The sequence below is a fragment of the Mus caroli genome, unplaced genomic scaffold, assembly GCF_978045245.1.
Source record: "Mus caroli unplaced genomic scaffold, Mus_caroli_1 scaffold_10, whole genome shotgun sequence".
NCBI lineage: Eukaryota > Metazoa > Chordata > Mammalia > Rodentia > Muridae > Mus > Mus caroli.
Window position 1 is genome coordinate 57,622,714 of NW_028227265.1, and position 27,919 is coordinate 57,650,632.

At 41.8% G+C, this 27,919-nt stretch overlaps 2 protein-coding genes and 1 pseudogene across 2 annotated transcripts; 1 reads left to right on the plus strand and 2 right to left on the minus strand.

Moving 5' to 3' along the window:
- Positions 1-275: 275 nt before the first annotated feature.
- LOC147002385 (uncharacterized) lies at positions 276-12,197 on the minus strand. The gene is made up of 6 exons (XM_085843478.1): positions 12,006-12,197; positions 11,738-11,753; positions 11,230-11,264; positions 6,465-6,591; positions 5,590-5,650; positions 276-2,739 (listed from the first exon to the last, which is right to left on the minus strand). Exons 1-6 carry the CDS (start codon positions 12,195-12,197, stop codon positions 1,251-1,253), a joined length of 1,920 nt encoding a protein of 639 aa, XP_085699604.1. The 3' UTR covers positions 276-1,250.
- Positions 12,198-12,422: 225 nt separating this feature from the next.
- LOC110300055 (G2/mitotic-specific cyclin-B2 pseudogene) lies at positions 12,423-17,438 on the plus strand (annotated as a pseudogene).
- Positions 15,516-25,589, minus strand: LOC110299864 (uncharacterized). The gene is made up of 3 exons (XM_029480534.2): positions 25,095-25,589; positions 21,131-21,257; positions 15,516-20,921 (listed from the first exon to the last, which is right to left on the minus strand). Exons 1-3 carry the CDS (start codon positions 25,215-25,217, stop codon positions 19,384-19,386), a joined length of 1,788 nt encoding a protein of 595 aa, XP_029336394.1. The 5' UTR covers positions 25,218-25,589; the 3' UTR covers positions 15,516-19,383.
- Between the last annotated feature and the right edge of the window lie 2,330 nt (positions 25,590-27,919).

A 27,919-nucleotide genomic window follows, 5' to 3' on the forward strand; every position in this document is an offset into this window, starting at 1 on the left:
GAAGAAGCTTGGTAAGGATTAGAGGTGTGTCACTGGGGTTGGGTTTAGGATTTCAACAGTCCTTGACATTTCCAGGTGAACTTTAAGCCAATGCCTCTTCCTGCTGCCTGTGGATCCCAATGTAGAACTCTCAGCTATATTTCCAGCACTATGTCTTCCTGCATGCCACCATATTCTCAACCATGTACCTCATGGTGATAATGGACTAAACCTCTGAACCTGTAACCAAACCCCAATTAAATCATGGTGTCTCTTCACAGCAATAGAACACTAACCAAGAGAACAATCAAACTTTATTAAAACAATTTTCTAGGAGGTAGAAAGAATACAAGTCAGAGGATGGGGGTAGTGTGAAATGCAGTCTTTTGTTCACTATATGGCTATTATATCCATGAATTTGTAGTATTTGTGATTACTACATTTGTGATTACTACTAACCTACATTGGGTTAAGACAGCCAAAATTCTAGCATTGATGGGGTTTATGATCTTGAACCTTCACCCCTTACTGAGGAGTTGCTGACAGTTGACAGCTTCTGAGGAAGTAGCTATGCTCATGTACACATGAGCAGCAGTAACTGGATTTAATGGGCTGGAGAAAATGGAATAATATGCTCATAACTCATTGTATATACGATTGAAATTAAGAATAAAGAAAAATAACACACAAAAATTTCTTTTATCAGGTAGACAACACAGCCCAGAACTTAAAACTCTTGATCTTTAGTTTTACACTTCCCAAGTACTGGAATTATAGGTATATGCCATCGCACACAGGAAAACAGAAAACTGCTGTGTTTTTCATACTCAATCTTCCGATTCCATGTGCATTGTTGCATGTGGGCCATCTGAAGAGCCTATTTTTGGTATATCATTTTTAGTCAAGGGTTTTCTCTCCATACTGTTATCTTGCATTTGCAAATGGATCTAAAACATTTCCTCATGCTATGGATTACTTATTTTCATGAATTTTAGGTCAAGTGATAATGAAGTGTTTCCACATTTTATATTTAGGATTTCTCTCCAGTGTAAGTTTTTCCATGTTTGTTAAAGAAGTGGAATAAGTGAACATTTTTCTGTATTATATCCAGAAGTTTTTCTCCAGTGTGAATCCTTCCATGGTTATCAAAAAGAACTAAGGTCAATGAAAGCATCCCATAATGGATACAAACCTTGGGTTTCTTTCCAGTGTCAGCTATGTCATGTATTTGAAAGGAATCGGAGCAACTAAGTTTCCCCACATTTATTACACTAACAGAGTCTGTTTTCTCTATGAGTCTTTTCATGTTTCTGAACACTACTGTAACAACCAAAGGTTTTCCCACAACACTTACAAATATAGGGTTTCTCTTCTGAATGAACTACATCATGCCTTCGAAGAGAACTGGACAAAGTGAAGGCTTTCCCACATTGTTTGCATACATAAGGTTTCTCTCCACTATGAGTTCCTTCATGTATGTGAAGGGAAGTGGAACGAGCAAAGGCTTTCCCACACTCCTTACACACATAAGGTTTTTCTCCTGTGTGAATTCTTTTATGTATCTGAAGGTAATTAGAATGAGTAAAGGCTTTCCCACAAAGCTTACATGAGTAGGGTTTCTCTCCAGTATGAGTTATTTTATGTATTTGCAGGTGGCTAGAACGAGTGAAGGCTTTCCCACACTGCTTACATAAGTAAGGTTTCTCTCCAGTGTGACTTCTTTGATGTATGTGAAGGTAACTGGATTGAGCAAAGGCTTTCCCACACTGCTTACATACATACGGTTTTTCTCCTGTATGACTTCTTTTATGTATTTGCAGGTGGCTAGAACGAGCAAAGGCTTTCCCACATTGCTTACAGATGTAGGGTTTCTCTCCTGTGTGAGTTCTTTTATGTATTCGAAGGTAGCTAGATTGAGTGAATGCTTTCCCACAATGCTTACACACATAGGGTTTTTCTCCTGTGTGACTTCTTTCATGTGCTCGAAGGGTACTGTAGGAAGTATAGGCTTTCCCACAATGCTTACACACATAGGGTTTCTCTCCTGTGTGACTTCTTTCATGTGCTCGAAGGGTATTATAGGTAGTATAGGCTTTCCCACAGTGCTTACACACATAGGGTTTCTCTCCTGTGTGACTTCTTTCATGTGCTCGAAGGGTACTGTAGGAAGTATAGGCTTTCCCACAATGCTTACACACATAGGGTTTCTCTCCTGTGTGACTTCTTTCATGTGCTCGAAGGGTACTGTAGGAAGTATAGGCTTTCCCACAGTGCTTACACACATAGGGTTTCTCTCCAGTGTGATTTCTCTCATGGGCTTGAACATTACTCTGTCTCTTAAAAGATTTCCCACATTGTTTACACGCATGGTTTCTTTCTCTAGTATGGATCCTTTTATGATTTTGAAGAGAACTGAGATACTTAAAGGCTTTGTCACACTGTTTACAGGCATAGGGTCTCTCTTGTGTGTAAATTTGTTCATGCTTCAGAAAGCTTTGTGGAGAACCAAAAGCCACTCCACTGTCTTTACATTTACATGGCTTCTCTCCGTGTTCTTTATACTCATGTATTTTGCATCTAGTCTGACCTCTGAGGGACACATTTAGAGATGAATGACCAGTGATATCTTCTCCATACACATGGCTTTCACAGGGCTTTTCTCCAGTTTTCTGGCTCACCACAGGATCTGGAATCTCACTGAAGATTTCTTCCCATTGACTATCTTCTTCATACTCACAAAGCTTCTCTACCGCTTGGTATCTGTAACAAAAGTGTAGAACATACGAAATGATTTTACACTTGTTTAAAGGTAGAAAACTTACTTTCTTACATTATCAGGAAAAGTGTAAGCTTTACATTCTACATAAACGGTACAAAACGGAGTGAAGACTCAGTAAGACAGCTTAATTACCACTAGTCAAAGCAGTGGTAATCATGTGGGGTTTCTCAGTATTTTCCCCAAAGTTAACTATTTTGTAAACATTGAAAAAAATCTATGTTACAGCCAGAGAGTGATAGTGCATGCCTTTAATCCCAGTAGGAGCAGGGGCAGGGGCAGGGGCAGGGGCAGGGGCAGGGGCAGGGGCAGGGGCAGGGGCAGGCACATTTCTAAGTTCAATTCTAAGTGAGATTCAAAGTTCCTTGCTTGGGCCTTCCTTCTTGTGTAGCTTCCTTAGGTCTTTGGTGCCTGTATTTTATGGCTAACATTCACTTATAAGTGAGTACATACTATGCATGTTCTTTTGGGACTGGGTTACCTCACTCAGGGCAGGGGAAGGTGGATTTCTAAGGCCAGCCTAGTCTACAGTGAGTTCTAGGACAGCCAGGGCTACACAGAGAAACTCTGTCTCAAACAAAACAAAACAAAAACTACCACTACCACCAAACAAACAAACAACCTTGTACAAGTTGTACAAATACTTTGGAAATCAATTTGGTAGTTTCTCAGAAAACTGGGAATAGTTCTACCTCAAGACCCAGCTATAGCACTCCTAGGCATACGCCTAAGAGATGCTCCAACATCCCACAAAGACACTTGCTTAACTATGTTCAGAGCAGCTTTATTTCTAACAGCCAGAAACTGGAAACAACCTAGATGTCCCTCACCTCAAGCACGGATAAAGAAAATGTAATACATCTGCATAATGAAATACTATTAAAAATAGCTATTAAAAACAAAGACATCGGGGCTGGTGAGATGGCTCAGCGGGTAAGAGCACTGACTGCTCTTCCAAAGGTCCTTAGTTCAAATCCCAGCAACCACATGGTGGCTCACAACCATCCATAATGAGAACTGACGCCCTCTTCTGGAATGTCTGAAGACAGCTACAGTGGTGTACTTACATATAATAATAAATAAATCTTTAAAAACCAAAAACCAAACCAAACCAAACCAAACAAACAAACCAAAAAACAACAACAAAAACAAATACATCATGAATTTTGCAGGTAAATGGATAGAACTTGAGAATATCATCCCGAGTGAGGTAACCCAGTCCCAAAAGGACATGCATGGTATATACTCACTTATAAGTGGATATCAGCCATAAAAGTCAGATACACATACCCAAAGAAGCTAAACAAGAAGGAAGGTCCAAGTGAGAAAGCTTGAATCTCACTTAGAAGGGGGGAAAATAGTCATAAGAGGCATACAGAAGGAGGAAACTGGAAGGAAGCAGCATGGGGAGGGGAATGGGGGTTTCAGGATCATGCGTGGGGAAGGACAGGCTTAGATGGCCATGAAAGTGAATGGAAATCTGCAACTGACTGGGGTGAGGAGGTAGGGTGCATCTCCATGATGAGACAGAGGCCTGGGATAAGGGAAGCACCCAAGAATCAATGGGGGTGAATTTAGCTATGACTCACTACATTGGGGATATGGAACCTGAAGAGGCCACATCTACATTCTGTAGCCAGGCAGGAATTCCAGGGGAGTGATAGAGACACCAACCCACACACATTTCAACTCAAAATTTATCCTGTCTACAAGAAATGTAGGCACTGGGGGATGGAGCAGAGACTGATGGAATGGCCAACCAATAACCAGCCCAACTTGAAACCAATCTTAGGCAAGCACCAATCCCTGACATTATTAATGATACTCTGTTATGCTTGCAGACAGGAGCAAGTTGTCCTCTGAGAGGCTCCACCTAGCAGTTGACTCGGTCAGATATAGACACTTACAGCCAAGCAGTGGATGAAGTTTGGAGACTCTTATGAAAGAATAGGTGGAAGGATTGCATAGCCCTGAAGGGGATAGGAACTCCACAGGTAGACCAACAGACCTAACCTGGACTCTTGGGCCTTTCAGAGACTGAACCACCAATCAAAAACCATATATGGATTAGACCTGGGCTTTTCTGTACATATGTAGCAGATGTGTAGCTTGGTCTTCTTGTGGGTTCTGAACAACTGGAATGGGGGCTATCCCAAAAGCTGTTGTCTGTGGGATATGTTCTTTTAGTTGGGCTGCCTTGTCTGGCCTCAATGGGAAAGGAAACACCTAGACTCACAGAAACTTGAGGTGCCAGAGTGTAGGGACACTGGGGGGGGGGGTGAAACCTGCTCAGAGAAGGGGAGAAGGGAATGGGGGAAGGATTGTGAGAGGGGGTAACTAGAAGGGGTCAGTGAGCAGATGTAAAACGATGAAGTAAAAAAAAAAAATTAATTAAAAAAACCAACACCCCCCAAAAAAATTCCAAAAAGAAAAAAAAGGAAAAAAGAAAGAAAATCTGTTAGCTTAAGCATTCCTCATCCAAAACACAAAGAACAAATATGTTAAGAGTTTAAAGTCTTAGAACATATATGAGGTGAAACCTAAATACAAACATACCTTGCATTCAAAAATCTCTTTAATAATTTTGGGTATGAAACGAAGTTTGTATAACATTAAAACATCAGAAAGTATCATTTGTGGTATCATGTTTATACGTAAATTCATATTTAAAATTCTGAATTACAGATGCTCAGTCAGTAGGTATATTTAAAGATATTTTGAAAGTAAATCACTTTGAAGCTTGGCTTACTTTGTTTTGTTTGTTTGTTTGAAATATTTTTTTGCAATTCCAAGTTTCCTGAGAAGTATTACTTTTTCTTGTGAGTGCAAATTACCTTAGATTTCCCCCAGGATTTTTGTATGCATTTTCAGTGTTCTGTTCTCCCAATTTCTGTCCTAAAAGTAGACCCAGAAAACCCATTATGAATTATTATGCAAAATATGACTCAAGTTCCTGTTACACTGTGACCATACCAAGTTGATTCATCTAAATACTCCATTTTCATACCCTAAGTCATAGAACAGCATTGATAGGCAGTGGATACTGTTCTCTGAAAGAGGAAATTATATAAAGTGGAAATTTCTGGTTTCTTTTGAGACTCAGGATATAATGATGTTTTGCTGGAGCAAACAGGTGAAAGAATGTTTTGCTGAAGGGGACACAGGTGAAAGGATGTTTTGCTATAGCAAACAAATGAAAGGACACATGATGTTTAGAAGGAATATAAATATGACACCACAAACAGTGGGAGGTCGAACACTGGTTCCCTTCACTCCTCCTCGCTAGTCTTCACTGCCGACATGCATGTATTTGCTTACCTTACACTGCGTTGCTGATCTTTGCTTATGGTGACTTCATAGAGGTAAAACTCACCAAAGAACCTGTGAGGTTCACGCAGCTTCTTGCCGCTCCTGTGAACTTGGGCTGACTGATGAGCCTCACAATTTCTTCTGGATTGAACTGCCCTCACTGATTCATGTGTGGTGTCTGCCAAGTGTTTGATGTTTGGTAGTGGACTAGACTGAGAACAGTGAAGATGGAATTCCGCCCCCCCCCCCCCCCATCTCTAAACAGATCCACTTTCTTCCCCCATATCCTAATAGCTTCTCTTTTCCACTGTCTTTGGTGGGTGGCAGGCTAGAGGGGAAGTTGAACCTTTTATTAAAGTAAGCTGTGAAAAATATATGCCTACAATTCTATCCCCCATACCTATATCATGCAGGTTCCTGATGGTTTCTCTCATCACTGCTCTGTAAAGATTTTCCTGTGAAGGATTCAGCAAAGTCCACTCCTCCAGGGTGAAGTTCACAGCCACATCCTCAAAAGTCACTGACTCCTAAAACAAACCATATATGTTTTCAGGAGCAAGGTGAAACTTGGCAGCACTCAGGACTCATACTCAATTCATAGGAAATGCTCATGATGCTGAGAATGCCTGACATTTATTTTGTGAGTTGATTGTTAAGTTATTCTCCCTTATCAAACAACTTTTTTGGTGCTAGATTTGAACACTGTATTGAAGAACTAACAGAACAATGACATCTGGTGACTTGTGATAAGTTGCTGAGTCATCCCTAAGTTTTCATTGCATGTACCATCTCTTTCACTTGTGTCTAGATGACAGGTCTCATCACTTTAACTGCCAAGAGGAGCTTGTTTTGCCAAAACACTTCTTGTATTTGCTTTACTAGCATCTGCTCTGAATGCTAGTACTAGTTTTAGATGCTCAGTAAAGACAGTCTTCCAATCTCCCTGGGACATGTCTTTAATGAGTTTCTTCTATAGACACATCTTTACACCTGTTGAAACAACATGTTCCCTGAAAAATATACATTTTCTATGATTACACTAAAAAGCAACATTTGGAAGTATGAACAATATCCAATAGTTCAAAATGAATTAAATGATACATAAAATTAAAGAAAGTGTTCTATAGCACAATAGAGTAATTATCATTAAAATGCATATTTTAAAGCATAGCAGAGAAGAATTTCTAAGAAGACTTTCTGTTTTGTTTTTTTTTGTTTGTTTGTTTTTTCGAGACAGGGTTTCTCTGTGTAGCCCTGGCTGTCCTGGAACTCACTTTGTAGACCAGGCTGGCCTCGAACTCAGAAATCCGCCTGCCTCTGCCTCCCGAGTGCTGGGATTAAAGGCGTGCGCCACCACGCCCGGCCTAAGAAGACTTTCTAACACAGTGGATGCTGAGTTATACAGTACACATACACGAAGCAGACTGATGATTGAACAGGTACTGCTGAATGCTGGCAGACCTCGACAAAACTTTAATATATGTGGGTCAACAACAAACTGATATCTAATTGGATACTGTATTACATTCATATATTTCATGTTTAGTAACCAACTCACTGTATAATTAAATGAAAACAATAAAACTTTAAGCTTTGAAGTCAGTCAAGTCTTTAGGACACAACAGAGAATTTTTTTATAATAAAAAACAAGTTGTGATACTGAATGTCTTTAATCCCAGAGGTGGGAGGCAGAGGCAGGCTGACTGTGTGAGTTCAAAGTCATGGCTTGATCTACATAGGGAATTTCAAACTAGACAAAGCTTTGTAGTGATCTCTCTCCTGGAAAGAGCAAGCCAGTGAGGTGAGGGTAGGGAATGTAGGGAATGAATGAATGAATCAAGGAGAGCAGGGGTGTGTAAGATGGCAACAAAGCTGGATGGAGCTGGCCTGTGGCTTTAGGAGCTGCCTCTGGCCTGACTGCAGTTCTGGCCAGCTAGTGTGATCTCTCCCAGATATAATTTCCACACTTAAGAGAGGAAAGGGACCCAGGATCCAGGCCATGATGTATCCTTGGTGGATTATGCTAGATTTGGCAGTCATGAAGTCTACATGGGTCAAGAAAGCTGTGGCCAGGGCTGGAGAGATGACTCAGAGGTTAAGAGCACATGCTGCTCATCCAGAGGTCCTAAGTACAACTCCCAGGAACTACATGGATATTCAGAACTATCTATTATGAGATCTGTTGCCCTCTTCTGGCATGCAGGATACACACACACATGTGTGTGTGTGTGTATATATATATATGTGAACAGCCAATTCTGTTCAGCAGGAAGTAAAATCCTTGTGACTTAGAAGCTTCTCAGGTTACTGCACAGGAAGCTCTTTTGGGGTTAGTGAACCCTGTGACATCAGGAACAGCAATGATGAGATGGGAAGAAACGTCTACAGAAAAGAAAAAACAAATGCAAGAGATACAAAGAGGACTTGGGGTAGAGCTAGAGAAGAATATCCATGGGTATCTGGCTATTGTTAGCCTCTTATATTCATCCTGTCCCTTTAAGATACTAGTTATTTTAAGAGTCCAGATCCCACAGCCTAAAGACATCAGGCCACCCTCATCTAGCTTTCCCCCAGGGCAGTGTTAAGAAGCTGTTTTGTTGTCATTAAGCCCTCACCTTTCCTACTCTCTATCCCTCCTTCTCTCTTTCTCTCCCTTCTCCCCTCTCTCCATGTGGCCATGGCTGGCCTCTCTCCTTTCTCCTTTCTCCAATATGGCTGTCCTGGAACTCACTCTGTAGACCAGGCTGGCCTCGAACTCAAGAGATCCACCTGCCTCTGCCTCCCAAGTGCTGGGATTAAAGGCGTGCACCACCACTGCCTGGTGTGGTTCGGTTTTCACAGCCTCTAATTTATAGTCCCAATCATTACCTGGACATTCCGTATTGTTAGTAGGCTATCTCAAATTGAATGACATGGTGTAGAGATTACTGCTACACCAACAGGATAGAAAAGCCATAGTTTCCTTTATTAAGGGTTTTCTCTGAAGGCTCTCTTTTCTGACCCCCACTTCCATCATAATGTACTTGTTCCTTTCTAATACTCTGCCCAATGAAGGTCCAATCCTAGTCTGAGGTCCTTTATCCTAATAGAACTTACTCCTAGAGGGTAAATATGTGATTTTTCCCACCTGCTGCTTCCCTTTCTGTATTTAACACTGTCGACTATGTGAATTTTTCCTTCATTTGTAGGAATGCTTGGAATGTCACTTGAAGTGCTGAAGGTACTACATGCAGGATGCTTCTCTTCCATAGTACCTGTGACCAGAATCAATGCATGAATCTCAGTGTTTCCAGGTGTGTGGGCTCCAATATCTGTACCATATTGGAATCTCCAAGAATCCAGTCATCCTAGAAGGCACCCAACATACTAAAAAATTCCATATGTTTGTCTGGGCAGATGGCTTAGCAGTTAAGTGCTTGTCAGTTTAGATCTCTGAGACCCAGTAAATGATGGGTAGGTACAATGGCCTGCTTGTAATTACAGCCTAGGAAGTTGGAGACACAAGGTCTCTAAAGCAAGCAAGCTACCTAGCACCACTATCCATTTCAGTGAGCCCTGGCTTTAAGACCCGCTTTAATGAAGAGGGTGTAAAAGTGGGCTTTCTCAAGCACACGTATTTTTACATACATGAAAAATAGAAAAAGAAAAGTGACTCTGATTCCAAATGTGTTTACTTTTCTGGTACAAAAAAAAAATTACTATAAGGGACCAATGTGGGAGTTCAGTAAATTAAAGAGCAAGTATATGGACAATCACACCAAACCAGAGCAGGACTGTTGCCTACTTTAGATTACCACCTTGACTCTATCTTCCCCGTTGTCATACAAATGACTTTTATTCTGTTTATTACTGAGGGATGGACAGGCAGCAGCATCAAGACAGATTGTTGTATCAACATTCCCCTGTCCTGAGTAGTCACAGCCCACACAGAGGACAGCTATATAAGTCATCCTGCACTCAGCTCCCAGTGTCAACCCTTATTCTCTCTTTTCAGAAACAATCTTACTATGTAGTCTTGGCCTGGAACGCTACATAGACAGGGCAAGTCTGCAAATGACAGAGATCTGCCTGTTTCCGCCTGCAGAGCTGGGACTAAAAAAAGCATATGCCACCACAATGGACGGGTTTTCAACTCTTTGACTGGCAGCATCCAGGATCTTCAATTTCCCTGAGAAGATAACTACTGTTTCCTATCCCTCAGGGAAATTCTTATTCTAGTCTGTTTGTAAGGGGAGCTTGGTTTTATACCTGACTAGTTATGCACATCTGGTTTGGGCTCCTGTAGTGCCTATGAAAGGAGGGAGGGAGGGAGCCCTATGATTTATAAAATTTTAATGTAAAACTCTGTATTTGAAAGGAGGAAAGAAGTAGTTAAATGTCTTGACAAATTTAAAAATATCAATTAATGGGGTGCTAAGACAATAAACTAGAAGGAAAATATCTGCAATACAAGAAATCGAGAAGGATGAGTGTGCTCAGTATAAACTAAACCAACACATCAATAAAGATGGAAAAATTACTAAAATATTTAAACCACATGTAAAGAAAGACATAGCCACTTGATAATTAATAGTCAAATAAATACTAAGTGGATCCCACTATATACCATGAGGACAAAGTTCAGTCAATTAAATAATATTAAGTGCTGATCACAGAAAAGTTACTCAGGAATAAAATTTGATATAGAGCTGAGGCTGTAGCTCAGTTGGTATACGGTAGATACTTGTCTAGCATGCATGAGGCCCTGGGTTTAAATTTCATTGCTGCAAAACCAGGAGTTAGTGATGTGCTCATAGAATCCCAGCACTTGGAAGGTGGACATAAGAATATCAGAAACTCAAAGTCAAGCTTGGCTATAAACTAAGTTTATCAACAGCCTAGGATATGTAAGATCTAGTCTCAAAACAAAAACAAACAACAACAACAACAACAAAACCCCCAAAACAAACAAACAACAAAGCAAAACAAACAAACAAAAAAACCCAAACCAAAACAAAGAAAGAAACCGATACGTTTGCAATTCACTATGATTTGAACTTGACCAGGACTTAAAGTCCAGCCGTTTCCAAAAAAACATTTATTACTGGAAAAAGGAGCAGAGGTAAGAGCAGTATTTAACCCAAGAGTAGAAGATAAACTTGAAAACCCTCAAGTACCATACTCACAGAGTTGACGAAAATTGGAAAGTTCTTCCTCCGACCTTAAGTCAGAAGGGATAAAGATAGTCACGTCATACTCTATATAAAGAGATAATCTACCAAGAGGATATTACAATCCTAAATGCGAGAGCCGCATGTACCCATGGAAAAGAACTGTGACTGTCCCCTGAGAAGCTCACTCACACCTCGGTATGTCTCAGTCTTCCCAGGATCACTTCCATTAATCTCTGCGCTTAAGATCTATATTAAACATGTTTCTCGGGCCTGGAGAGATAACTCGGTGTGTAAGAGTGCTCGCTGAGCAAGGGTGAGAACCCGAGTGCAAATAAAAAACACCCAAGTAATAGCCAGATATGGGGACAGAGCCCGGAGGATCGCTGGAGCTTGCTAGCAGGCAGCCTAGCCACAGGTTCACTAAGAAACCCTGTCTCACAGGAATAAGGCGGGCCGTGACAAAGCAGGACACCGGGTGACCTCCCCTGGCCTCCGTGCATGGCGGGGCGTAAAGTCTCACTCGCAAGAACTGCCTCCTAAACTTCCAGCTCGGCTCCACATCATCCAGCCTCGGAATCCCGCTTTCGACTGACTTTCCCTAAGGGGAAAAGCAGCTTTTCTGGAGCCGCAGGCGACAGTGCGCAGCCGCCCTTCGGCCCCCGGCGCAGCACCCGGATCCCGCCGCCCGGGATCAAGGGAGTCGCGCACAGCCCCGCCACTCGCCTGGCTCACCATGTCTGTGCCCCGGCCTGCCGCGGCTCCACAGAGGCTCCGGAACAGTCACTCACACGGCCGCGGGGACTCAGCAACTTAGACTTCCTCAGCTGAGAGCTGTGAGGAGGGGAACGCCAGCAAGAAAGATGGCGGGTGAGGAACTTCCGCTCCTCCCGCCGGCGCTGCTGATTGGTCAGCTCACAAGCTGGCGTCGGTACCGGGAGTTTCCGGCGGACCTCCGGACCTTTCCTAGGGTATGGCGTCATACAGCCAAGGACGCTAAAGCGTCCGGGACTCCCACAGTTGGTTGCTGAGAACCGCCAGGAAGGGAGGTGGCGGACAAGGCGCTGCCTCTCGGCACCCTACCTGCCGCTCCTTTGGCCCTCATTGCTGGGCCCACAGATCCAGTCCCCGAAGCCTAAGTGACAGAATAAATTTATTCTCCCTCCCTCTTACTGACACAACCACTCCCTCTCCTGTCAACAACACTAATGAGATTCATTGGGACACACAAAGACATAAAAGATGAAAGAATTCGAGAGGGAAAAGAGCAGGTAAAGGTCTGTGTGTGTATGATTATAAACAAGATACATGAATGAAAATGTTATGAAACTTTTCGTGTAATTAATACATGCTAATGACAACATTAAAAAACTGTACTTTCGTGGCACACGCCTTTAATCCCAGCACTCGGGAGGCAGAGGCAGGCAGATTTCTGAGTTCGAGGCCAGCCTGGTCTACAAAGTGAGTTCCAGGACAGCCAGGGCTATACAGAGAAACCCCGTCTCGAAAAAACCAAACCAAACCAAACCAAACCAAACCAAACCAAACCAAACCAAACCAAACCAAACCAAAAAAACCAAGCAACCAACCAACCAACAAAAAAGGACTTAAAAGAAGGGGCAGGGACCGGGTGTGGTGGTGCACGCCTTTAATCCCAGCACTTGGGAGGCAGAGGCAGGCAGATTTCTGAGTTTGAGGCCAGCCTGGTCTACAAAGTGAGTTCCAGGTCAGCCAGAGCTATACAAAGAAACCCTGTCTCAAAAAAAACAAAAAACAAAAAACAAAAAAAAAAAAAAAAAGAAGGGGCAGGCTTCCATTCAAAGCCTGGCAGGCGGGTCTGGGAGGAGGTGATGGGGGGAAGGAGGTAGAGGAGATGAGGGGCAGGCAGAGGTGGACAGACTAACCTTGAGAAGGGGAGGGGAGAGCAGAAGAGCCTCAGATACAGCTTTCATTGTCTGGACCAAATCCCAGAGCTATCTATCTTCCTAAGGTGTCTCAGACTACTCCCCAGAATAAAAAGGTCTGATTTAAAAAAAAAAAAAAAACTTTTAGGGGGCAGGAACTTTCATATCACTTGATTTGTTTCAGCATAGTGTACCTGAACGGGAGCAAGGACGAGCCAGGTACTATAGAGAACTGTCACAGCACAGCTCACTGCTTAAATCTGTCCAAGAGAGAGCTGCATAAAAGTTACAAGATTGGGCCTAAAGGAGCAGGCTGGTAAAAACCAGCCACTAGGGCCCACCTTGAGGGGTGTTAGGTCTCACAGAATCCCTGGACAAATGGCTGAGGTGCCTATTAACAGATAAAGCAGCCTCTGGTCAGCTCTCCCAGCACTTCTCACCTTACTCCCTACCCTAAACCTCCACTGCCTGAGGCTGGGCTTCCTTTCCCCCAGCCTCTGATCTTGTTATCTTTTGTTTCCTGGATCTCTCTTGGTCCTCTTTCCCCATTCTCTCCTCTCCTGCTTTTGGCAACCTCTCCTCTCACAGTCCAGTTCAGTCTGGACCCTTCTAGATTTCTTTGGCTGTAGTGTTCCTCCTGTCTACAATGAACCTCTTCAACCATACCAAACAGCCTTCATGTCAAAAATTTTCATTCAGGGAGTAACCATTTCAGAACGCAGTGTTTTGGAGATGCCAGTACCATGAGATGACTACCAAGAGCAGCAGCAATGGAGGACAGGCATCTGGAGCCTAGAGGACGACGTGTGTGCTACAAAGGGCATGGCTGGAGAAGTGACCCAAGCCCTTGGAGGAGCCCAGAAGATCATGAGTTGGATCCCAGACACTGGACGGTTGGAGATTGATTTTTGCTTTTGATTGTGACTGTGCTCTGATATTTTCCCTCTTGAAGGAAGAAACTGTTTTAGTGGAGCCCACAAGTTACGAGACTTTTAATTGTAAAAAGACTTTGGATTTTAAAAGAGATGGATATTTTAAAGAGATTGAAAATTTAAGAATATGTAAAGACTGTGGGACTTTTAAAGTTATTTAGACCTTGGGGATGAATAAGAATGTAAGGGTTGAGGCTTACTAGTGATGTGTTTGTGTGTCAAGTTGACACGGGGTCAATTGTACTGGCTAGTTTTGTGTCAACTTGACATAACTGGAGTTATCACAGAGAAAGGAGCTTCAGTTGAGGAGATGCCTCCATGAGACCCAACTGTAAGGCATTTTCTCATTTAGTGATCAAGGGGGAAAGGCCCCTTGTGGGTGGTGCCATCCCTGGGCTGGTAGTCTTGGGTTCTATAAGAGAGCAGGCTGAGCAAGCCAGGAAAAGCAAGCCAGTAAAGAACATCCCTCCATGGCCTCTGCATCAGCTCCTGCTTTCTGACCTGCTTGAGTTCCAGTCCTGACTTCCTTTGGTGATGAACAGCAGTATGGAAATGTAAGCCGAATAAACCCTTTCCTCCCCAGCTTGCTTCTTGGTCATGATGTTTGTGCAGGAATAGAGCCCTGACTAAGACTCTTCCCAGAGTGAGCACTTTACTTCCTCCTGTATGGTGGACCCTTTCAGCCTCTATAACCAGCCTCACAGGAATGAAGATATTTAAGTGACATGTGTGTTATAATCTACCAGACTAATGAAATAACGAACCTTAAGAAATAGCAATTTCCCCAAGAATCTTAAATTTGGAGAACAAAAAGGTGCCAGTCAGAAGGGGATTTATGACTTATAAGTTTACTTTTCAGGACTAGGCTGAAGTCCAGACAATGGTGGGTAGGACCAACCTTGACTGAGACTGCCTAGTTGTCATAGGGTAGCTTCAGTTGTCAATTTGACACCCCTGAGAAGAGGAAATCTCAACTGAGCAATTTCTGCCACCCAATAGTGGGCATGTCATGTCTGTGCATCATTTTCTTGCTAACTAATGTAGGAGGGCCCAATCCACTGTGGGTAGTACCATCTCTAGGCATCTTTCTTGTCTTTAGAATCCAGAATTAAAACATCTTTTCTTATGTGTGTGGTATGTGCTTATATGCCTGCACACTTGTGGGTGCATAGAAGCCAGAGGAGGACATCAGGTGTCATTCTCTTTCTCCATCTTATTCTCCTGAGAAAGGGTTTCACTAAATCTAGAGAGAGGGGGAGACAGGAAGCCCAGTCATCTTCTGGGTCTGGCCCTCTCTACTGACATCACCAGTGTTTGTGGCTAAGCTCAGCTTTTTTATGTGGGTGCTGGGGACCAAACTCAAGCCTCATATATATGTAAAGCAAGCACTCAACTTCACTGTGCCCCTCCTTCCCCAGGCAAGAGGATTTTCATACATAAACAGGATCACATGTAGACTAAAGGCTTATATGAACTGACTGTAATATTAAAAGATGGCTAATTGATATCACATTTGCTAATTAGCATAACAAATTTATCATCTATCCTTGTGTTTATGTGTGCCAGTGCTGAGAACACTAGCTGACGTTAGGCCCACAATGAAAGCTTTGTTTACACAGTGAGTTTCCACGAAGATTGATACACACCTCAGCTTCTGTATGCTGTCACCTGCTAATACCTACTTTTCTTGATAGCTCTGAGTGGGTGTTTCAACCTTGGTTCACCCACTCTCTTGTCTCAAAAATAGAAGTACTCTTATTTGCAAATAGTATGTTCTACATCTACACTATGATTAGAGCAGCTACATGGTTTGTGCTTGCTTCTATGCTCCTGCTTTACAACACTGTCAAGCAAGAGATGTTTGGAAATTACTTCTGTGCAGTGAGACCTTTACTGCACTTCAGAGCTATGCAGGACCCTTCTTAGGGTTCTACTATGGCAATTTACCTAAACATTACCTACAGACGCAACATCAAGGGATGATTATTAGCCTAGCTCTTAGTTCAGGGAGAGACATAGTGTCAAGGGATTAAGGCAAAAAGTGGGGCAGAAGGACATCCTCCTCTGGCCTCCAAAGGAACACAGGCACAGACATCTACGCATGGACCACACCCACTGTGCTCACACATGCCACACAAACACAAAATAATAAAATAAAATGATATTTCTGATGAACAGATCAGATATGGTATGTAGATAGATTCATTACTGTAATCTGTTACATTTGATGTGATCATTGCTTAAACCAGTGGGATGTCTCTTTTGGTAAGAAAAGTGAAGGGAAAACTATGATAAAAAGCTGTAACATAAATATGATAAAATTTACATAGGAATAGAGCATTAATTAGTAAGATCCCATTACATAAGGAATTTTCATCAGCATTTGGGCAATAATGACTCTGATGAAAGGAAAAATTTGAAAAATGTAAAGTTGATTTTTTTATGGTTATTTTGCAGATAGGTTGTCAATATTTATAAAAAATCACACACACACACACACACATACTGTTGAAAATAGTTAAAACTATAAAATATGTACAGAATTCTTATTTGGAGAAAATATTAAAAGCCAAGAATAAAACTCCTGGTGGTGCTGTGGACCAGAGTGGCTATGCCTCATCTACACTTTCCAGGGTGGCGCTCATGTTGCTACTCTGATGCCCAAAGGTGACCAGTGATTTGAAGAATATTGATGCAGGAGTTAATCCTAAAGCTATATGACTAACCAGCAGGCAGTTTTAGAAGAAACTGGAAATAAAGTTGGTCTAAGTCCATTCCAAGTTTAGGCTTCTACAGGAAACTCCATACATGTGCATTGCCATCATGGACCAGTTCCTACATGTTCAGCTGATCTGCGGGAAGAAGCTGCAGCTGGTTGGGATCACAGCTCTCCTTTTGGCTTCCAAATATGATGCTTTCTCTGAGTACTGAAGACTTTGTTTATATCTTAGACAATGCTTACTCCAGTTTCCAAATCTGAGAAATGGAAACTGATTTTGAAAGAGCTGAATTTGGAGTTGGGCTGGACTTCACCATTCTACTTCTTAAGGTGAGCCTCAAACGCCAGGGAGGTCGATGTTGAACAACACACTTTAGCCAAGTATCCGATGGAGCTGACACTCCTGCTGCAGCTGCTGCTTCCTGCCTCTCTTGGATGGTGCTGGGCCAAGGAAAACGCAATTTAAAGCAGCAGTATTACACAGGATACATGGAGAGTGAAGCACCGGAAGTCACGAAGCACTTGGCCAAGAACGTGAAAGTCAATGAAAATCTCACCAAGTTCATTACTGTCAAGTATGCCAGCAGCAGACTCCTGAAGGTCAGAATCCCTCACCTGAACTCCAAAACTATCAAAGACCTGGCTTCCCCTCTGATGGGCAGGACCTAGGCAGTGGGGCTTCTATCCTGCCCTTCTTAGATTTTTGTATATACTTTATATAATTTATGTCACGAAACCTCTCCTCAGACTAATTTTCTGTGTATTTGAGAAAAAATAAAGTAATTGATTTTCTTAAGGCAAAAAAAAGTGAAAAATAATTAAATCCACTTTAAAAGTCATTTGTGGTGGCGCACGCCTTTAATCCCAGCACTTGGGAGGCAGAGGCAGGCAGATTTCTGAGTTCGAGGTCAGCCTGGTCTACAAAGTGAGTTCCAGGACAGCCAGGGATACAGAGAAACCCTGTCTTGAATAAAAAAAAAAAAGTCATTTGTTCTGAATATATATATGTATTCCATGACAAGAGTCTAGTAGGGAAATCCAGACTATTAAATGCCTTTTGTGAGAGCACCTAGCTTGCATGAGTGGAAGCCAGAGGACATCATCAAGCATCCTCTTCTACTGCCTCTGCATCTTTGCTGTGACATAGTCTTGCACTAGTCTTGGAGCTTGTCAGCAAGTCACAATAATCTTCCAGCACCATCCCCACTTTCAACAATGATGTTACAGGCATGTTTTGGCTACATGTGGCTTTTTACATGGGTACTGGGGATATGACCTCAGTCCTGATGATTTTCCATTGAGTCACTTTCCCAGCCCAATTAAACATTTTTATAGGTTCATTAGACACAATTATTTAAAAAATACACAAAAATTAAAACTGTTCACATATTAGAAAGACATTTCAATTCAATGTTTAAATTAATTTACTAACAGTGAAACTATAGATTAAGCACATGCAACTAAGTAAATCTTATTAAATAATTTCACTAAAACATTTATTTTTAAGAATAAAATGAGCACACTGTATTATTCAGATCTACCTACAAATGTGCCACTGACAAGCCCTCCTCTAAACTGTGCAATTTCTAAAGCATTCTACACAAATTATTTTATACCAGGCTCTTCACATTAGTTGTGTTAACAGAATCGTATTGCATCAGACTTTGACATTATATGCTACAAAAGACAGTTCTACCAAATTTATAAGGTTTTGACTGTGTATTTTGATATACTGGACAACTGAAGACTTACATGTTTCTTCTAATGGAGGTTCTTGATATGGTGTGTTCTTTTTTGTGTGTGGTGTGCATGATTGTGTGGATGAGTGTTCATATGTGTGGGTACACACTGTACTTGCACAGAGGCCAAAGATTGATGTAATGACAAGAGCCTAGTAGGAAAATCCAGACTTTTGTGTGTTGGGTGTCTTCCTTAATCATTCTCCACTTTATTTTTTGAGAACTCTCTTATTAGACCTGAACTGACTTGATGCCCAAAGTTGTCCAGTGATTTGAAGAATATTGATGCAGGAGTTAATCCTAAAGCTAGTCAGTGGGCAGTTTTAGAAGAAACTGGAAATAAAGTTGGTCTAATTCCATTCCAAGTTTAGGCTTCCACAGGAAACTCCATACATGTGCATTGCCATCATGGACCAGCTAACCAGCAAGCCTCAGGGTCTCTTTTGTCTCTGCCTCCCTACCACTGGATTACAGGGATATGCCATCATGTCTGGCTTTTATATGGGTGCTGAGGATTTAAACCCAGGATCTCATGCTTCTATGGCATGAGACTATACAAACTGAGACATCTCCTCATCTCCATAGTGGTTTTTGAGAAGTGAACTGAGACAAGTAGAGATAATCTCACATGCTTTACATTGATACAAGTTAAATTCATTATGCCATCATGTTTGCTAGAGAGATCTGGAGCTTTCCTTTAGTTTATATTTAGAGATAAGTTTCCACTGTGTCTCCATTCTTTTTTTTTTTAAGGGAACCAGAACATGCTAAGGCTTATTCACATAGCTTATATCCACATGGTTTGTTTGTTTGTTTTTCTTTTGAGTTAATGAAATTAAAACTTATTCAAAGAGGAGAAGGTCTTCCAACGTGGCTTACACACAGTGCACCTTTTCATGGTATCTAAGGGAACCATGAGTACTGTAGGATTTCCCACACTGTTTACATACATACGGTTTCTCTCCCGTGTGAATTCTTTCATGGCATCGTAGGGAACTGTGATCAGTGAAGGCTTTCGCACAGAATTTACATACATATGGTTTCTCCCCTCTGTGGATTCTTTCATGGCGTTGAAGAGAACTGTGATAAGTGAAGGCTGTCCCACACAGCTTACACACATAGGGTTTCTCTGCACTGTGTATATTTTCATGGCAACGGAGAGAACTGTGATACATAAAGGCTTTCCCACACTGCTTACACACATAGGGTTTCTCCCCAGTATGAGTCCTTTCATGGCAATGGAGGGAACTGTGAAACGTGAAGGCTTTCCCACACACCCTGCATAGACAAGGTTTCAATCCACTATGTATCCGCTCGTGTTTTTTCAGTGCGCTGCTCAACACAAAGGCTTTCCCACACTGCTTACAGCCATAGGCCTTCTCTCCCCTGTGAATCTGTTCATGGTATCGAAGAGCATTGTGGTGCATGAAGGCTTTCCCACACTGCTTACATGCATAGGGTTTCTCTCCACTATGAATTCTTTCATGACACTTCAGAGAGCCCTGACGACTGAACGCTTTCCCACACAGCTTACATACATAAGGTTTCTCTCCACTATGAATCCTTTCATGACACTGAAGAGAACTGCAATCAATGAAGGCTTTCCCACAAACCTTGCATTCATAGGGTTTCACTCCAGTATGAATTCGTTCATGTCTTCGCAAGGCACTAGAACAAGTGAATGTCTTCCCACATTGCTTGTATACATAGGGTTTCTCTAAACTATGAATCTTTTCATGGCACTGAAGGGAACAGTGATCACTGAAGGCTATCCCACACTGATTACATATGTATTTTATTCCATTGTGAGTTTGTTCCTGACTTTCAACCTTCCTCAAAGAAGGAAAGACTTTCAGAAATTGCTTGCATTCATAGGGTTTCTCTCCACTATGGGTCCTTTCATGGCGACGAAGGCCACTGGAATAAGTGAAGGTTTTGCCGCATTGCTTACATATATAAAGCTGTTCTCCAGTGTGAGTTCTTTTATGTGTCAAGAAAGAACTGGAAGAGTAAAAGGCTTTACCACATACTTTACATATATATGGCTCGTCTCCATTATGTGTTATTATGTGCTGTTGAATACCAGCAAGAGTCAAAGAGTCTTTCCCACTTTGTTTTAAAACACAGGGCTTTTCCGTAGCATGCATTCTTTCATGCCCCTGAACAAAACTGTGTCTGCTAAAACTGTCTTCAGTTTGCTTATATTTGTAAGTTTTCTCTTCATTGTGAGTCTTCATATGTTCCAGAAAACTTTGGGGAGAACTAAAGAATTTCCCACACTTCTTACATGTGCCTGGTTTCTCTGTGCATTCTTGACTCTCACATAGTTTATAGTCAGTCTGAACTGAAATGGGAGGAATTTTTCTTAAATTTTCAGAGCTATCTTCAAGGATCCAGTCTTCTTGCTTTTTTGCTAGAATGTAGATCCAGAAAAATCACTTTGAATTAATATAACACTATAGAAAAACATTAGATTCTAAGTAGGTTTCTGGTATAAGATCATGACTGGTTTATTCATCAAAATTTCTGTTATTGTACAAATCATGGAGCTTGCACAAATCTTGATCAGCAAAAATAATTTTTTTTCTCATGGACTAAACAAGGTAGTGATCTTACCCTTACCTATGGCAGCCAAGTTCCTGAAGGTTTCCTGCATCACATCTCTGTGTAGCCTCTTTTGGGAAGAATTCAGTAAAGCCCACTCCTCCGCAGTGAAGTTCACAGCCACATCCTCAAAAGATACAGACTCCTAAAAACACAGTATTTTCAGGAGGAAGGGTGAGACTCAGCATTGGAGAGCTAGACTCAATGCACAGGATGTTTACAGAATGCTGTGTTGTTTAAATGTTCAATCTAGGTAATGTTCATCAGAGTTCTAGTTAATACTCCTTAACAATGCAATTCTAAAGTGAGACTGCAACTTCATTATAAGGCAAAAGCAGATGCCTGTAATGCTGTTGGGTCATCCCAGTAAAGTCTGTACTGGTTCTGTTGCACCTGTCATAAAAAAATTGTACTAGGCTAGGCATAGCAGCCCATGCCTTTAATCCCAGCACTAGGAAGGAAAAGGCAGGAAGGTCTCCTTGAGTTAAGGCCAGTCTTATATAGTACATTTCTGGCTCTGTCTTTAAAAACAAAACAAAACAGTCAGTATCCATAATAGAGTTAGCATCAGCTATCTGGAGACTAATCTTAAAAATGCTTAAAAATGGGGCTTGGAAAAATGCTTGACTCTCAAGTGAGAGATCCTGAGTTATACACCTCCAACCTCCACTAACCCATATACAATTGCTGGGCATGGTGGGACACACTTATAATGCCAGTATTGGGGAGGTGGAGACACGTGGATTCTTGGTACATAGTTGTTAGCCAATCTAGGACAATTGGTAGGCTTCAGGCAAAAAGCCTGATGCACAAGATTCCCAAGGGATGACATCCAAGGTGTCATTCCGATTTCCATTTACATGCATGCATAATGTACAAATGTGCATTTGTACTTGGGCAAACATATGCAACCATGTACATGCATTAAAAAAAAAATCAACATCCCCTGGGGGTCTGGAACCTGGAAGCTGGATGGATTTCACCAGCATACTTGTGGAGAGGGGTTCAGTGTTCTAGTTTATGATAGCAATACACTACTTGTCTTTCTTTCCCATTGTCTTTCTAAATGTCTGCAAGCTTCTGATATGCTTATCAAACGGATCCTATTTGATCAGAAAGAAAATACAATCTAGAAGAACAGTCTCCAATAACCTGATATGACAGATAATATAGGACTATGACTTCATCTCCCAACTTCTTTCTTAGAAAACTGTGCACATCCTCTTTGACTGCTCATAGAAAACTTTGGAAAGCTTGTACTTGGTATCTTATAGGCAATCTTAAATATTTTGAAAAAACTATGAAGAATAACCTACTATGATAATGCAAAAATATTTTATTTTTTTCTCTCAAAAATGCTAAGGTAAATATAAATGAAGGGAATGGCATTGCTAGAAGAAGATCAGATATATTGAGTTAATATAAGTGTTTCTCAATATATCTTTATCCAGTTGACTACTAACCCAAAAGATATCTACATATAAATAAAGAGTATATCACATAAAGAATGTGAACTGAATGAGCTGAACATTTTTCAAAACAAGAATACTGAGCAAAAATGTCTAAACAAAATAACGTTATGTGGCTTCATTACCCTGATATCACAAATAGATTACCCAGAAATAGAGAGAGAGAGAGAGAATCAGATCAACTGAGGAACTTCAGAGTTAAACAGCATCATAGATCATGCACCTAACAGCCTTTTACTCCTTTCACTCTATCAAACAAGTGCAGAACACATGCTCTTCTCAGCATCAGATGAAAGCTTCTCCAAAATACATCACCTATTAGGTGATAAGGCATTAGCAAATCAAAATACATTTTAAAAAGCCAACTAACAGAGCAACCAACCAAACACCCGCCCCCAAACCAAAAAACACTCTGAAATGCTTTCTTGCATTGTACAAGATCAAAAATAGTCAACTTACAAAATACTTAATTTTGAAAAACTATTAAGAAATCTAAGTCCAGGAAGACAGCTTAGTTTGTAACCTGCTCGCCACCTAAACATAAAGAACTAATTTCTGATCCCTAGTGCTCACATACAAAGTTGGCCATGGTGGCACACACCAGTGATGGGGACTTAGAAGGCTTGTACTGTGAAACTATTAGAGGAAAACAAAAATGTAGCCAAACTGCTCTGTAGAATGTATATATGATAATAAACTGCTCTGTAGAATGTATATATGACAATAAACTGCTCTGTAGAATGTATATATGATAATAGAAATAAACGAAAGGAAATCTTTACTTGGAAACATGCTCACATTTTTCCCTTTCCCATGAATAGAAATCAAATTTTATACTGAAATGGAAAAGACAAAATCAAGAATTAAAAATCGCATAACTGACCTTAGATGCAAGACAGTCTTTGATAATATTAAATACCATGTCATGATAAGAGCTCAGAATCTAGTAGGCACAGGAGAATCATACATTAACATAGTAAAGGTCTGTATGACAGACACACATGAGTAATAACATTCTAAATGAAGGGGGCAAAACCTGAATGCATTGTCTCAAAAACCATAAAAAAACCAAAACCCACTAAGTGACTCTTCACTACTCTTCTTGAATACAGTATTAAACTATTAGCTGGAGAATTATGCAAGCAAAGGCAATAGCATGTACATAAATCAGAAAGGAGGAAGTCAAACCATCTTTGTTTCAATACCTAAAGAGGAAAACCCAAACCTGTTACTGTAGTGTACACCAGGAGTCCCAGTATGTGGGAGGCTAAGAAAGCAGAGTTAAGAGTTCCAGGTCAGCCAGGGGTACACAGTTATACTGTCTGTGTAAAAAGTAACAACAAGAACAAAAAAGGGTATAAGCCGGGTGTGGTGGCACACACTTTTAATCCCAGCATTCAGGAGGCAGAGGCAGGCAGATTTCTGAGTTCGAGGCCAGCCTGGTCTACAAAGTGAGTGCCAGGACAGCCAGGGCTACACAGAGAAACCCTGTCTCGAAAAAACCAACCAACCAACCAACCAACCAACCAAACAAACAAACAAACAAAAGTAACACATATCTGAGAAAACTAAGGAGAGTCCAAAAGATTACACCAAAAAGGCTTATATTATAAAGTATTTAGCAAGGGTACAAAATCGGCACACAATGCCAGTATATTTTCTCTCAGCAAGTAATGAACTATCTCAGAGATACACTGTCAGAAAGGCATAATGCATATACACATAAACTAAAATGCCCAAGTTAAATGATGATGAGAAAATGTTCTACAAAGGCAGCTTTAGGTCACTGAAGAAAGAAATAAAGAGAAAGAAAGAGAGGGTTTGGAGTTGGGTGGGCAGAGAGGTGGAGAGATTGGGGAGGAGTTGGGGGAGAGGAGAAGTGTAATCAGAATATATTGTGTGAATTTTTTTCAATAAAAAAGAAAAATAAGAAAGAAATTAAACACGACACTAGAAAAGCCAGACACTAGAAAAGAAAAGACTACCATGATCATGGATTAGGAGAATCAATATTGCTAAAATGATTCAAAGTCATAATTCAGATTCAATGAAGTTTCCATTAAATAATCACATTTTACACACAACTAGAAACAGTTCTTAAAACTGCTATGACAGTGCAACAGACCCGGGAGACCCCAAGATATCCTCAGCAAAAAAAGAGCACACTGTGCAGGTCTGTAGTGAAAATAAACAAAGCAGAACAGAACAGAACGAAGCAAAACCCGACAGAGTAGTGTCATAAATACTGATGTACAGTTCATTGGAAAAAAGAAAATAAAAATAAGCCCATACGTTCGGCCAACTGATTCTCAACAAAGGTGCCAAAAATATATATCAGAGAAAGCACAGAATAACCAATAAAATAATGGTGTTAATGCTGGATTTCTACATGATGTTTGAAACTAGACTCTGATCCTAGAGAAAAACCAATTCACAAATTGTTCACTTGTTGTCTGAAAGTGGTTAGCTGCTCAGAAAAGACAAAACACTATTAAGCACGATCAAACCCGTACCTTAATACTGTTGACATATCCCTCCAAGCAAAGCCCTTCTCTTCTAGCCACCTCTTGACACGTTTCACACTTTTTATCTCGGGCCTTCTCCCTATTTCTAACAGTCTTTTCAAATAAAGTCATGTCTCAGCATTAAAGAAGCTGAATCCCTACAAATCGCCCAACAGCATCACAGATGGCCACACTCCTTGCACCCCCATGTTGCTCACAGGGACCTGTGGCCCAGTGAGTTTGGCAATGTGGGGGCGGGCCTGGGAACCGAGGGATTTCAGTTGTCAATCAAGCAGCAACAACAAAAGCATTTGGATGGAGAAGACATTCAAGGATTGCAGAATCCGCTTCCCAAGGACCGGAAAGACTGGGAAATCAGGTTCTACTAGGCGAAACAAAGCTGCGGCACATCGCCCCCGCGCGGCTCCCGTACCGCCAACACAGCCGGCCGCGCAGTCCAGGAGTCGCGCGCGCAGCTGCAGTCTTTGCCGCGGTTCCCGTACCGAGGGACTGCACGCCCCGCATCCCCGATGCTCACCATAGCTGAGCTCCGGACCTCAAGCAGCCTCACGCGGCTCCAGGGTGGAGCGGTCCTACAGCCGCCTGAGGTCCAGCGACCCCAAACTCCCTCAGCGGACTGGACTGAGAGAGCAGTGACAATGGCGTTGCCAGGAAGAAAGATGGCGGGTGAAGAACTTCCGCTCTGTTCTCCCGGCCTCCCGCAACCTGACTCTGATACTGGTTTTGACGGTCATGAGAAAACTGAAGCTGAACAATTTGGCACTCAACTGACAGAACAGAGTCGCAACTATGGTAGCACCAGGAAGAAAGATGGCGGTGATGCTCTTCCGCTTTGCCTGATCCCAGTCTTGATTGGATCACTTATCTCATAACTTTTGGGGAGGGTCAATGTCACACTGCAGGGTAGAACAATACAGCACTCCCTGAGCTGACCATACAGTTTAGCGACTATGGCACCAGAAAGGAAAATGGAGTTAAGGAACATCCCACTGGTGCTCTTGACCATACACAGAGCCCCTTGTGATGTTGTAGTTTGTCAAAAGACCCTTACAAAGACCACAGAGACCGCCATCTTTGCAAAACGCATGAGGATTTTACTTACCCAACATGTTGGGGAACACCCTCTCAGCACCAGGCCAGAGGAGAGACCCAGAGCAAAGAAGGAACACACTTTTTATTACCTTTGTAAGGGCCGGATCTAGGCACCAGGGTAGTTTGACTTGTTTTAATTGGTGTAGCCAATAACGTTTTTGGACATTGGTTGATTTATATAGGGTGACTCTCATTTTGTCTGTCCTTGTGGTTTTTAGTGTAAGGCAGGGCAGGGGCATTGTTAATCTTGTTTTGGCAGCTGTAAGCTTAGTCATTTTGACCTTTAAAACTCTGTTTCTATATTTGTTTAGCCAGCCAGCTTCTTTAATCTGGCTCTGTACTTGGCCTGCTAGTACAGTTTGGAAAGTCCTTTAGAAGGGGGAAGGTACTAGGTAGTTTTGAATTTATTTTGGATATTACAGTGACACGATAAAGAATCCTTACCTAATTGGAACAAAGACAAGCACTCCAGAGTTAGCCATTTCCAGAGCTGTCTAGTTTAAAATAAAAATTAATGAATGAGGAGCCCTCTGCCTCAGGAGCAGGGAGCACCATCTTGGCTCCGGGACTCCGCCGAACTTAGGAACTTAGTCTGCACAGGTGAGAGTGTGCACCACAGAGGCAGACAGCTTCCGGGACAGGCAGGAGCCACAGGGCCTCTGAGGCAGCACCCATTTCGTGCCGCAGACATCCGGCCACCCTCCCAGCCGGAGGAGGACAGGAATCCGCCCGACACGGGAGCCCTCTGCCTCAGGAGCAGGGAGCGCCATCTTGGATCCGGGACTCCGCCGAACTGATGAACTTAGTCTGCACAGGTGAGAGTGTGCACCACAGAAGCTGACAGCTTCTGTGACCTGCCAAAGCAACACAGCATCTGGGAAAGGTCCTGTTTTGGGCCTTCTTCGGCCAGGAGGAGGTCCAAACACCAGATATCTGTGCACCTTCCCTGTAAGAGGAGAGCTTGCCAGCAGAGAGTGCTCTAACCACTGAAACTCAGAGGAGAGAGCCTGTCTCCCAGGTCTACTGATAGACAGTAATCAGAATCACCAGAAGAACAATCTCTAAACAGAGATAACTATAACAACTAACTCCAGAGATTACTAGATGGCAAAAGGTAAACGTAAGAATCTTACTAACAGAAACCAAGACCACTCACCATCATCAGAACCCAGCACTCCCACTTTGCCCAGTCCAGGGCACCCCAACACACCCGAAAAGCTAGACCTGGATTTAAAAGCATATCTCATAATGATGGTAGAGGACATCAAGAAGGACTTTAATAACTCACTTAAAGAATTACAGGAGAACATGGCTAAAGAGTTACAAGTCCTTAAAGAAAAACAGGATAACACAATCAAACAGGTAGAAGTCCTTAAAGAAAAACAGGATAACACAATCAAACAGGTAGAAGTCCTTAAAGAAAAACAGGAAAACACATCCAAACAGATGATGGAAATGAACAAAACCATACTAGACCTAAAAAGGGAAGTAGACACAATAAAGAAAACCCAAAATGAGGCAACACTGGAGATAGAAACCCTAGGAAAGAAATCTGGAACCATAGATACGAACATCAGCAACAGAATACAAGAGATGGAAGAGAGAATCTCAGGTGCAGAAGATTCCATAGAGAACATCGGCACAACAATCAAGGAAAATGTAAAACGCAAAAAGATCCTAACTCAAAACATCCAAGAAATACAGGACACAATGAGAAGACC

Coding starts and splice junctions, on each gene's coding strand:
- LOC147002385 (XM_085843478.1), bottom strand. CDS start 12,197: ATGACGCCATACCCTAGGAAAGGTCCGGAGGTCCGCCGGAAACTCCCG. Junction 6,592..11,229: donor TTCCAATTTTCGTCAACTCT/GTGAGTATGGTA, acceptor GGTTTGTTTTAG/GAGTCAGTGACTTTTGAGGA. Junction 5,651..6,464: donor CAGGAACCTGCATGATATAG/GTATGGGGGATA, acceptor GTCTACTTTTAG/GACAGAAATTGGGAGAACAG.
- LOC110299864 (XM_029480534.2), bottom strand. CDS start 25,217: ATGACTTTATTTGAAAAGACTGTTAGAAATAGGGAGAAGGCCCGAGAT. Junction 21,258..25,094: donor GATATGTCAACAGTATTAAG/GTACGGGTTTGA, acceptor CTGTGTTTTTAG/GAGTCTGTATCTTTTGAGGA. Junction 20,922..21,130: donor CAGGAACTTGGCTGCCATAG/GTAAGGGTAAGA, acceptor TCTACATTCTAG/CAAAAAAGCAAGAAGACTGG.